This window comes from Meleagris gallopavo, chromosome 6 (genome assembly GCF_000146605.3).
Source record: "Meleagris gallopavo isolate NT-WF06-2002-E0010 breed Aviagen turkey brand Nicholas breeding stock chromosome 6, Turkey_5.1, whole genome shotgun sequence".
NCBI lineage: Eukaryota > Metazoa > Chordata > Aves > Galliformes > Phasianidae > Meleagris > Meleagris gallopavo.
In genome coordinates, this window is record NC_015016.2 from 3127868 (window position 1) to 3140348 (window position 12481).

Sequence of the window (12481 nt, forward strand, 5' to 3'; positions counted from 1 at the left end):
AAAAAAAAATACCCCCAGAACACCGCCATTCGCGAAAAGGTAATTGAGGAGGGAAAATATTGCCAAGTTTTCGCTATTTTTTTTCCCCGTTAACTTTCTGCTCTGTGAGCGGTTCGTGTGGCTGAAAGAAGAAGAAAGAAAAAAAAAAGGTACTTTTTTTTTTTCTTCTCTCTCTCTTTCCAAACCCCTCCGAAACCCAAAAGATAAAATTACTGGATCTAAAAATAAAGCCGTGGTTTAAAGCCTCCCCCACCCTCTCCGATCTCCCACCCCTTCCACCCCTCTCTCGCCTTTCTCCCTCCCTCCCTCCCTCTCTGCCTCTTTCTGTGTGTTTGCGTTTGACAAAGAAATTATTTGAACTTCCCACTGCCTCATAAAAAGGAAACAGAAGAGAGCGGCTTTGACATATGGATGTGATTTTTCTGCTCTGAGACAGATGCACGCGGAAAACAACCAGCACCGGGGGCTGCGGAGCTGAGCGAAGCCGAAGTCGCTCCGCTTCTTCACATGGGTTCCTCCGTTGCCTTTCGGGAGCTGCCCGCATCTCCAGCCATGAGAAAGCGAAGCAAAGGACCGGGTTTTCTCGTCATGTGCCTTTCTGGCTAAAAACAAACAAACAAAAACAAACAAACAACAAACAAACACACCGGTTCTAGAAAGTGAGGGGAGGGGGGGGGGAGTTGGAGGGAGGGAAGGAGAAGGAGAAATCATCTGCGAGACGAGCGCTGGAAGACCTCTCCGTCCTCCAACTTCCCCGAAGAGCGTGGATGCTGGAAGAGCCCCTTGGATATGGGATCATATCTGGTTTATCACAGCCTGGGTTTGATCCTCTGCTGCTCCGTGCTGAGCTCGGTCTACGCTCTGGTGAGTGCCTCCGATCCTTCTTTTCTCGGCTGTTTCCTTGACGAGTAAAACCTTTCTGCTTTTGGGGGATATGAGGAAGCAGAGAGCCGCTTTGGCAGCTCCGGTGGCTGATCTCGCTGCTTTCCGAGCTGCTGCACCAGATGAAATTAAAAATGTCTGTGCTTCCCGGAGAGTTTGAATCACTTTTCAGTCCCTCCGGACGGGAGCGCGTGTAGTTTGACAGGGAGCTGCTCCGAGAAAGGCGTTTTGGGGGATCACTCAAAAGACACCTCCCAGGAAAGGGCGATTTTTCCTTTTTTTTCCTTCCTTCCTCTCTCTCTCTCTCAAACTAAAAAAAAAAAAAAAGACATTCAATTTTCATTTCATTACATTTCCATTTAATCTTCCTAATTTGCAAATCTGCTTAATCTCAGCAAAACTATGCCTTGCTTTCTGAGATTGATTTTGGAGAGCATGAGGACTGCAGACAGTTTACACACAAGAGCGTGAAAGTAGTATTAACCCTTTGCTCCCTGGCACTATTTTCACCTGCTCCTGCACACGCCAAGGGAGAAAACCTTTACAGAGGTGACAAAAAAGGGCTAAAGGCTGCCCAAGCTGCCTTGATGGTGGCAACTGGTTGAGATGCACAGACACTCTCTCACCAAAGTCCTGCCACAGAAATCAAGTCACGCAGAAATCGGCCACCAGTTATCAACTCATTGCTGGTTGTGCTGCTTTGACACCTGCTTTCCTTCCTTTCTCCATCCCTGATGGAGTGGTGATGGGTGGCATCACCATGATGGTGTGGTGATGGGTGGCATCACCGTCGCGTGGTCAGTTCTTGGTGTAGGAAGTGGCACAGCCACCACCTGACCACCAGACACCACTTAACGCCGTGTCTGCTCTCCAGGAGGGATGGAGATGATAGAAATCATAGAATTATTAAGGATGGAAACGACCTCTCAGATCATCTAGTCCAACTGAGGCGTGTTGGGAAAGGGGTTGACCCCAGTGCTGGTTCTGTTCAGGTCCTCTCCAGTGGGCTGTCACATTCTTTTGGGTTTGGTAGGAACTCATGCAAGGCGGGTGGGGAGGTATTTCCCCATTTCCAGCATCGTGCTGGGGGGAAACATCAATATATGAGAATAGACAGCCCCTTGGAAAACAGTCTCTGTCACAATCCATCCCGTTCTTGAGCTAACTAATCATAACTCAAAGGCCAAAGAAAAGTGAGGGGTGCTGAGGGGCAGAAAGTGTAGGTACAGCAAGGCTTTAGTGACATCTGAGGTTTTTCCCATGTTCTTGGGTTGGGTTAGCATCTCCATCACCACAGTGACTTTGCAGCTGTGTCAGGACAGGCTCTGTGGGCTCTGTAACACCTGCTGTCCCCATATACAGCCATAATGCTGCCGGAGTCAGCATCAAAACTCCTGTTAGGGCCAATGTTCTTGAAACAGCTCCATTAAAGCTGAGCAAACTTCAGTATCTAGAAAAGATAGGCAAGCACTTACAGCCCACCTTTACTCCCTGTCCCATTTTGTCCCTGTCCCAATATGTCCCAGTATCACCAGAAGATGCAAAGAAGCAGCCAGTGAGCCATGCCTCAGTGTCTGGTATCTCCTGTAGCTGTTTTATTTGTCACAGCCCCATCAGAACAGATTCAGAAGAGGATCTCCATGCCATGGAAATACATCAGGAACTGTTCCACCAGAAGCCCCATTCGGTGTAATAAGGACCAGGCTAAAATATTTCGGACACTGATTTTCAAGCCCGCCCATGACAGCTTACCCAAAGGTTTGAAAAATCACTCTGAAAATTCAGGAGCTGCAGGGTTAACCTGGGGAAAAAAAAAACACTGAGGGTAGCTGCAGAATGATAGGGATGAAAGGACTTAATTTAGAGATAGACTGTGACAGCTTTGGACTGGGCTAGGAGCAGTCCTCCAGCAAAGGGTCAGAAGGATTCCCACAGAATGATGCAGTGAGTTCTTGGAACTTCAGGGCATGATTTATCTGTCTGGGGCAGGAGGATGTGAGGTTGGAAGACATGGGACTGCAGGATATGAGATTGGAGGACATGGGACTGGAGGGCATGAGGTTGGAGGTTGTGGAACTGGAGGACGTGAATTCGGAGAGCTGTGGTTGTTGGGCTCTTTGCTGCTCAATCCTTTGCATCCCAGAGCTGGTGAAGCCCAAAGCACCGTGCTTCCTAAATCTGAAGCTGTCATTTCCTTTGATCAGTAGGCAAAAGTGGCAAAAAAAAGTGACAAAGGGATGGGAGATGATGTTTCTGATGGTCTGCGCTGGTGCTGCGGTGTGTGTCCCCACATTAAATCTAAGCATGGGGGGAATTCAAGCACACTTTAAATTGCAGTGGGAGTGGGTCCCATTGCAAAAGGAGTGGGTGATGCTCTGCTCTCCTCCAGATCCCCCAGCAATCTGGGGAAACCCTCCTCCTTGCCTTTCCCCAACAATATTCCTAATTATTCCTAACACGAGCTTAAGCGGTGGCAGAAATCAGTTTATCGATTGAGTGCTTTGCACTCCAGTCTGGCAAGAAGAGGGGTGACATTTGGGTCCATTTTTCTATTTGGCGAAACCAGCCTGAGTCAGACAACTCTGCAGATGCGGGCTTGAAAAGATGATGCGTGCAAAAGGAGCTTTAAAAGTGGGTCGAACACCAGCACGAGAGGAGCAGTTCAGATTTTGGCACTGTTTTTATCAGGAAAGAACTGCCAGAACTGCTTGCAGGAAAACCTCCCCGTGTCCCTCCTCCAGCCAATACCCCCATGGTTTACTCTGCTGAGCTGTTCAGTTCTCAGTTTCATCTCAGCTTGAGCCTGCTTATCTCTGTCAGAGATACTAAGCAGAGTAACTTAAATATATACATAAAATAAAGCCATGCTCTGCTCAGATGCTGCTGCGGGATTTGGGTTGGAATAACTCAGTTTTGGGAAATGGGTAACAGCCTGAGCCAAGTGCAGAGTTCTGCATAGTTGGGAAAAGTGGGTGCAGGTGTAGGTGGAAAAAAGGCACCAAGTGTTGCCTTTCTGCCATGCCCCAGTGCCTCTCAGGAGGTGCTGCTCTTCTGGAGACTGTGCTTGGCCAGCAGAATGGTTCCCCAGCCCTGGCCCCTCTGTTTGGGCACTGCTGAAATTTGGCTTTGCAGAGAAGCTGGAACGCTCCCCTGAAAATTCAGGGGGTGTCAGTAAAGGATTGGGAGCCCTTTCTTTGTGGGAATTACCCAAAATGGGGACAAACTTGACCAGGTCATCATCAGGACAGTTGGATTAGATGATATTAGAGGTCTTTTCCAACCTTTATGATTCTGTGGTTCAGGAGAGCCCTCACTCCCAAAAGAGTGTCCACGCCAGTGCTGATGTTGCTCTCCAGCAGGAAGGTCTGATAGGAATAAGAAAAGTTGTCCTGCTTTACCCTGGAGGAGCACCAAGTAACAGAGATCCCAAAGCTCTGCAGCAAAGCCATTGGATTAAGGAGGTGTTGGTCGATGCTGTGCTCTTTGCTTCACTCCTTGTTCATCCCTCTGATCAGAACCACCTCTTAATGGATTTGGAAAAGGGAAGGATTTTAGACTGAACCATTCATAGCTGGAAAAAACAAAACAAAAAAAAAAAACAAAAAAAAAAACAATATTCTCCCTGAGAATGGGGCCAATAGTAAAAAAAAAAAATCATCAAATAATCCTACATAGAGATCCTGCAAATCCCGACTACTGTCTGAATTCATTAAATAAAGACAGCCTCCAAGTGCAAGGAAACTATATCTGAAATGTTCTTTTTCTCCACACGAGCTTGGGAACGTGCCCATCCCTGCCCCGTGTATTTACAAAAGATATGGGTTTTTTTATTGTACTTTGGGATTAGCAGATATCCCTGGACTATAAAATACCCGACCGCAAAATATAAAGCAAACAGGGCTCTGCATCAGGGCAATACACGGGCTGTGATTTCACCCTGCAGAAACCTAAATTGCTCAGTGCAAATCTGACCTGAGCAAGCTGGCTTTGGTGCAGAGGGAACAGGGAATGCAATGGGGCAAATATGCACGCAGAGGGTCAAGGCTTGAGGATACGAAACCTGAGGTGCGCTTTTTAGGTCCAAGCAGTTGTTGTTTGGTTTCTGACCTCCTAGAAATAGCTCCAAAGCACTGCTTTGGGATCAGTGGGGTTATCCTTGGGAGAGCAGTTTGTCTGCAGTCCCAGCCAGGGTAACCCAGTTCAGACAGCTCAAGCAGGGACAGCTGTTGTCTCCATCACCAGACCACCAAGCAGCCCCTGTGCTCCCATGTCCATGTGCAAAATGATGCTGAGATCCCTGCCCTGACAGCATGAGTTGTCTCACATCTTTGCATCCATTGACTTGGCATTCGTTCTCTTCCTGGAGAAGAGAAGGCTCGGGGGAGACCTGAGGGCAGCCTTTCAGTATCTAAAGGGAAAGGAGACAGTCTCTTTAGCAGGGTCTGTTGTGATAGGACAGGGGAAATGGTTTCAAATAAAAGAGGGGAGATTTAGACTGGATGTAAGGAAAAAGCTTTTTTACAGTAAGGATAGTGAGACACTGGAAGAATTGCCCAGAGGTCGTTGATGCTCCATCCCTGCAGACACCCAAGGTCAGGCTGGATGGGGCTCTGAGCACCTGATGGAGCTGTGGGTGTCCCTGTTCATTGCAGGGGAATTGAACCAGATGGTCTCTAAAGGCTGCTTCCAACTAAAACGATTCTATGATTCTGTAAATCCATTCCTGGGCACCAGTAAGGGACCGTGGGCGGAAGATGCTGGCTGGAGGCTTTGACTCATTAGGGATGTGCTTGGAAATTCACTGCTCAGCCACCTGATGAAAAGCAGTTGAAATCAGTCCCTGATCTGCAGATATTTGGGGCATAGACATACACCCATCTTGTCTTGGTTTCTCAGGAGTTTGGCTTCATCTGATCCAACCCCTGTCTGGGAAGTGGTCCTCAGGTCCCCATCACTGCCAAGCAGCTCCATCCTCACCCCCCACTGCTGCAAGATGGTGATGATGTTCAGTGCATATTTACATGCTGATGAGACCGCCTTGCTGTTCAATCCAACTGGGCTCATCACAGACTTTTGGGCCCTGATTCCTCCCAGTTCCCTTGCTGTTGACCAAAGTGAAGACTCAACAGGCTCAGCCAGTGTTAAAGATCAGACATCTTGCCCTGGCACTGAGAATTCGCTCTCTCCCTCTGCATCCACATGGATGCTATAATAACCACGTGGATCCCAGCCTAAATTTCAGCTGACCTTGCAAGAACTGCTGTAACGAGGATGATCTTTGTGCTGCACATTTTGCAGGATGGTTCCATTAATAAGTGACGCTTGGAGCTGAAATGCAACCAGCAGAATTCCTGCCTGGGTCTGATCCTGAGCTTGCATTCGTCATAGGAACATCCAAACTCGTGCTTGCTACACTTGGCTTGACATTAACCTGTTGTTTCCAATGAGGCCAGGCTGACCCTTATTACTAATCAGCGGGGCTCTATGCTTTGGGAGTCTCCCTTCCCTGTGGAGGCCCAGCTTGGTTTGACTTCCAGAAACCTGATTTCCAAGAATGGAAAATTCTGGATGGATGACACCCTCTTATCAGGCTGTACTTTGATCCTCCTATTACCCAAATCTCCCTGAGAACACTCAGGCGATGCTTTCGTTGCTGCAATCTTCTGCAAGGCTGTCCCATCTTTCTGCCTACATATTTTTCCCTTTAACCAGCAACTTTTCTGCCCCTTTTCCTCACACTCCTCCAGCGTTCCTGGCTCGAAGCATTTCAGCAGCGCAGGGATTGTGCTATCCCTGGGTGAGAGATAAATATTTCAAGTGTTGTAGCTGGGGTAAAGGGAAGTCAAGGGGAGAAAGCCATTTATCTTCTCCTTCCCTCTCTCCTGTTGGGGCAGCCTTATATTTCAGAGAACACTGGAGGACACCAGAGTACAGACAGCAGGAAGGTGTTGGTCTGATGCTGTGACACATGAAAATAAACCCAATGAAACAGCTCAGAAAGGAGCGATCCCACTCACCCACAACTCCACCTCCTTCTGCTCCATGAGATGATTGAGCTCCCTGAGCTGGTGTGAAAATAACTCAGGATGGGAAAAGGGAAATAAATGCAGAAGGTTTGTTTCTGGGTCAGTGAATGGTGTCTGCACATCAAAGCTTTGGATGAGCTCCTGAGACGCACGAGGGAGAGATTGGGTTGCACCGGTGGGGGCAATAAGGAGAGCCAGCGATGTGTGCAGCTCTACCCTGACACCACACATCACTATCCTCCAGCATAAATCCCCCCACTCCTCCTTTTGACAGATCCACACCCCGTCCCAAGCCTGCTGTGAGGTCTGCTGTACTTTTTGCTCTTGGCAGTAAATGCACGCACAGCAAGGTGTGAGGAGCATAGGCTTCACTCTACCTCTGAACCTCACCTCCCTCAGCCAGACTATTTAATCATGAGCACCATTCTTGGCAGGGTTTTCATCTGGGCAGATGAGCAGTCTTCCAGATAACGTTCCCAAGTGCTGGTTCAGGATAACAGAGGGGCTGGATGTGATCTCATTCTCCATTTAGGGAAAAATGAGTTTGGGCTTGTAGGCATGAGGTGTGCCATCTTGCTTGGCTTCAAGACCAGGACACAGGACCCAGCCCCTTTATTTAGCAGCAAACAGGGACTCCCAAGTCTGAGAATTGGCCTGGAGACAGCACAGCCACCCAGACCTAGCCCACCTCTCTGACTCTAGCAAAGTACAGAACAAAGTCCAAATGCATTAGGAGTCATCATGTTTTTTCACTGTAAAAACCTCACATATCCACCGTTTTCCAGATAATGGGCTCAACCAGGGCAGACCTGGCCTCTTGGAAAAGAAGCCCCTTAGACTGGTGTATGGGGCAAGCTCTGGAGATAGCAGTTGCTGTCTCAGCACCCAAGGCAGGCTGGTTATCTCACTTCTCACATGGCTGCCCCATTGTTAATCAGGGTTCCTCGATGTTATCTTTATGTCTGTCTTTCTCTCTCCAGGCATTTCTGCGTATCTATTTGCTTGGTCTTGTCACACTGAGAGCAAGAAGCAGTCACAATTGCATCTGTAAAGGCAGATTTGAAAGTCACTGTGCGTCCTTAGAAAACCTTATCTTCCCTTTACTGAACTTTGGCTTCAGACTTAATTTCTTTTCTTTTTTTTTTTTCATTTCTGTGTGATCTAACAGAAAAGCGAGCATTATGCAAAACTTAGCTTATTTTTACCAGGGGTTTAGGGACAAGGTGCTCTGAAGAGGAAGGTAGGGAGTTGCCATGTCTTGGGAGCGTAGCAGAGAACAAGTGATCATTTAACTGAGACCCAATGGAGTCTTGGGGGACTCCAACACTGTTTAGGACCACTAGTAACTCATTTAACTGCTGATCCTATGGATCCAAACACGTTAGGAAATTCCTAATCTCCTCCAGGAGGGAATTACCAGCAGCTCCTATTGTTTTGTAGTGCTACAAACCAAACTCAAGCAAAGTATTGGGATGATATCCATGAACTTTGCAAGCTATTTCCATCTATCCAACTTTTATTCCCTGAACTCCTGCCTCACCTCAGTGTTACCTTGACTTTCTTCCTGGTGTTTCGATTCCAGACCACTTTTCCTTTCAGACAATGAGCAGTTGGAGTTAAAATAGATTTGAGAAAATGGCCATGGCGAGTGATTGCAAGGAAATGACCTGTTTCCCCTTGCTGCACTAAAGAATAAGATCAATAAAGCAACATTATGCAGAGTATCTATTTCATGGTTAGCAGTTCCACTCAGCTCAGTGAAAATACTGGAAATTTCTTTTAAAAATAAAAGTGAGAGAGAGCTGATAAGAAGCTGAAGTGCAAAGAGATGCCCAATGCATACAATGTTGAAACCTTGTGTTGTGGGCTTACCAAGAGCCATCTGCTTATCAGACCTATTCACCTTTCAGAACTGACATCAGGGTTTTCTCCAAGCCTGTGTTTTCTTCCATTGCTCTTGAGGTTGTGCTGAATTAATTGCTTATTGAAAAATGACCTCTTCAGATGAGATCAGGAATTGAGATTTAGCTCTTCCATTGAATTTCTGCATGCTTTCAGGCATTTCTTTCTCTGTATATGCAGTAAAGGCACAGAGGACTTGTAGGGACATGGTTTTGTGACCATGGTGGGGATGGGTTGACAGTTGGTCTGGATGATCTTAGTGGTCTTTTCCAACCTTAACAGATCAATGATTCTGTGAGCGAAGGTGCATTTGGAAAGATGGCTCATTGTTATTGTTCTTCCCAGAAAAGAATAAAAGCGACAGAGATGTCTCTATAGGCGCAGAGGTGAAAAAGTGTTCCCATTCTAAATAACCACGCTCACTAAAACATATGCCTGCAGGTGGTCAGAGGTGGTCAGGTGCACTGCACCTAATTCAGACATAACTTGTTTTCACTTGAGCTGAGTTACCAGGACTGTCAAAGTCCCAGTAGTGTTTCCCCAGGCTAGCCACTGGATGGGGACAAAGCAGGACGGAGCTGATTCCCCATGCCTGGCTTTAGATATCAGCCATGCGTATTCATGCATCTCAGAGCTGCCTGGTGTCCTCAAGGGACCCACTCAGCCACAGAGCACCCCTCCTCAGGTTGTACCCAGAAGACACTGGATGGGCCTGGAGGTCTCATTTCCTCCGCTAGTGAAGGCATGAGGTTTGGTGCAAAACTGTTATGTATGCACGCCCATACAATTAGGCGTGTGGGCAAAACTCTATGTCTCTGACTCATGCTGCAGCATTGTTAAATAGTCTCGAAGCATCCCAGCATATAACCCCACAGCAGAGCACCATCTTCATCTCCATTTCATTTCCCACCACGACTGGTGTTTCTCTGTCAGCCTTTCACCACCACAATGAAGTGTGTTTGTTGTTTTTTGCCTCATTCCTGGGATCAGATTTTCTCTCTGATTTGCCTTAACCTCATCACAGAAACCACAAAGCTCAAGGGGCCAGAGCGTTCTGCTGGCATAAATCAGTGGTGTTCCTGTGGAGTACAGAAGGACCAAGAGTCTCATCTGATGTCAATCAGCATCACTGCAGGGAAATAAGAGAGCCAGGGGGTGATTTGGAGTAACCCAGCTAGCACATTCTGGTACTAGCCTCTTGGCCCTGGGTTGCCTCTGAATGGAAAGGGACAGGATTCTGCAAGCTGAGAAATCTGGTTGGATGACAAGCCCCCAGATTCCACATGCTTCTCCAAACCATGTACAGCCATGCTTCAGTAGCTTCTTTTGTGGCAGGCTGCCTTGTGCAATGAATGTCTTTTTGAAAGCATTTAAAGACGAGCAATTTGGGGGGAATCTCGGAGGGAGGGTATGTCACTCTTGCTTCTGGCTATGGTGGTAGTGGGAAGGATGATAAGCATGCTGGTAGGCTGGATTTAATTCAAACCACAGGACGGGGCTGAATTCAGCAGTTGATTTGGGTCCATTCTTAAAGGCAGCCAAATCATAATGTTTGAATATAGGAGATTTGAGCAAATTCATCATCAGTGTTTCAAGTGGACTGAGCAATAGATGGTTGCTTTTTCTTCTTTCCTAACTCACTTCTAATGCTGATTTTGTCCTGGCATTCTTTGGTGTCATGGACAGCATCAGTTTGATCAACAAATTGAGCTTAAGATGGTTTTTGCACATATTTTGTAGGATTGTAAATGGGAAATTAGGCCATTCAAAGTCACAGCTAATGTGTATTCCTGATTTACTCTGTCATCAGCAAAAGATGACTAAGGTTTCTGCAGGAGCAGGGGGAGGGGAGAGTGCTTCAGCTGCTGAAAATGGAACAACATCAACCCTTGTTTTTCACCCTGGTAAGGATCCAGCCCTGGTTTTGTGCCAACAAGTCTGCACACTAAGAGGATCTCCATAGGGGTCGATGTGGGTATGTGCTCAGCTGAGCTGACTCAGCTGACAGGGAGATAAGGTCTTTAAGTTACCCAGATAAGCATAACGATGGCCAAGCCAGAGGGTCAACAGACTGCCATCTATGAAGAGAGCTGGGTGGAGCCCTAGCAAACCTGGATACCTGACTCCTTTCTCAACCTCATTCCTAGATCCTACACACCCTCTAAGAGCACCAGCCTTAGTTATTGACACCACTAGTTACTCCCCAAGAGAATCAATTATATGTTGTCTCACTGCTGTGACAGTGGTCTTTGCTTCTCTTCTGGATTTTCTTGTTCACCACCTTCTCTTTTGCCTTTTGGTAACACTGTTTTTCCATGCTCTGTTGCTGGACCCAGCTGCCAAAATGGACATCTAAGATAAAATGAAAGAGAAGAACACTTCATTGAGGTATACCTCCTTAGGATTCAGAGTTAACACCTCGTAGAGAGCAAAGTAGGCAAAGATCTTTGGTTTATGCCTCCAAAGGCATCTGGTCAAGAAAGCCAAGTTTCCAAGGGCAATGCAAAACAGAAGGAGTCAGGAAGAGAAGGATGTTTGTTCCATCAGAGCCTCAACACGTGCATCCTCTGCCAGCCTACATACTACAAGGTCAGGGAATACACTGCTGCAAGGCTGGCAGTCACTGGAACAGATCTCACGTGTACAAATCATTCATTCCTATCTGGAAGCTTTGGATGAGACCACACTGACTTGGGTTAAAGATATCATGATAACCAAATGGATGTGGACACAGTTAATGGGGACAGAGAATGAGATACAGCTGATTTATTTCCTTCCACAGGACTAGTGTGGCCCCATGGACAGGGATACCAGACTGCAGCAGATCCTGCTCCATGGATGCCTGGCTCAATCTCTATTGCAGCTGCATCTGAAGCATTAACAACCCTGAAACAGGGCTCTGTTAGCACCTCAACCAGCAGCCGCCACCTTGTGCTCCTGAAGCACGAAAATGTCTTTATCCCTTCCAGAAGATGGATGGATACCCCCCTGCAATGTGCTCCAGGGTTGATTTGGCTCCAGGGCCACCTGCAATGGGGCTTTCTGTTCTGAGCACCCGCTCCAATCTGTTTCATCTCCCATTGGGGTCACCAAAGCTTTACTTCCCTCCAAGCTTCCCCCTACATCTCCTACACCATCTCTGCCCTCACCTCCAGGTGAGCACCATGTCAGCATCCCATATTCATGTTCCTTCCCTGTTCCAGCCCAGAAGGGACAGCAGAAGGAGGAGGAAGGGGGGATGCTGGAGCTGACCGGCTGGAGTGAGGACGTCATGCCTCAGAGCAGCTTGCACAGCACTGAGGGCTTAATGTGCCATAATCACAGAGCTGGCCTTGTTGTAACTGCACCCCGGCTCCCAGCGCTGCTGGCAGCTCCTGCACTCCCTGCTTGTGGGATTTTTTTGGAACAGATCCCCCCCAAGCAAAAGAAGAGGATCCTGAAGGGAGGAGGGGAGAGCACAGGGAGTGGGGTGTTGACCCGCCTTGGCCACAGACGGTTCTGGCCCTATCGGGAGGTGAATCAGGACATTAATCAGTATTACAGGGATTGGGATAGGGTCAGATACCTGTGGTTTGAGGCGTGCTGGCAGGGCTCAGCATTGCCAAAGTCATAATACCACACACTGCTCATGAAAGAGCAGTGCTGCGACGTTCCAGGGAGGAATGGTGCTG

At 47.6% G+C, this 12481-nt stretch overlaps 1 protein-coding gene across 1 annotated transcript in view; it reads left to right on the forward strand.

Moving 5' to 3' along the window:
* Positions 1 to 317: 317 nt before the first annotated feature.
* The window catches only part of PTH1R (parathyroid hormone 1 receptor), a 110025-nt gene continuing 97861 nt past the window's right edge, over positions 318 to 12481 (forward strand). Inside the window, exon 1 of the mRNA XM_010712289.3 lies at positions 318 to 864. Coding sequence (XP_010710591.1) covers positions 790 to 864 — 75 coding nt within the window. The 5' untranslated portion in view covers positions 318 to 789. The remainder of the gene's footprint in view (positions 865 to 12481) is intronic.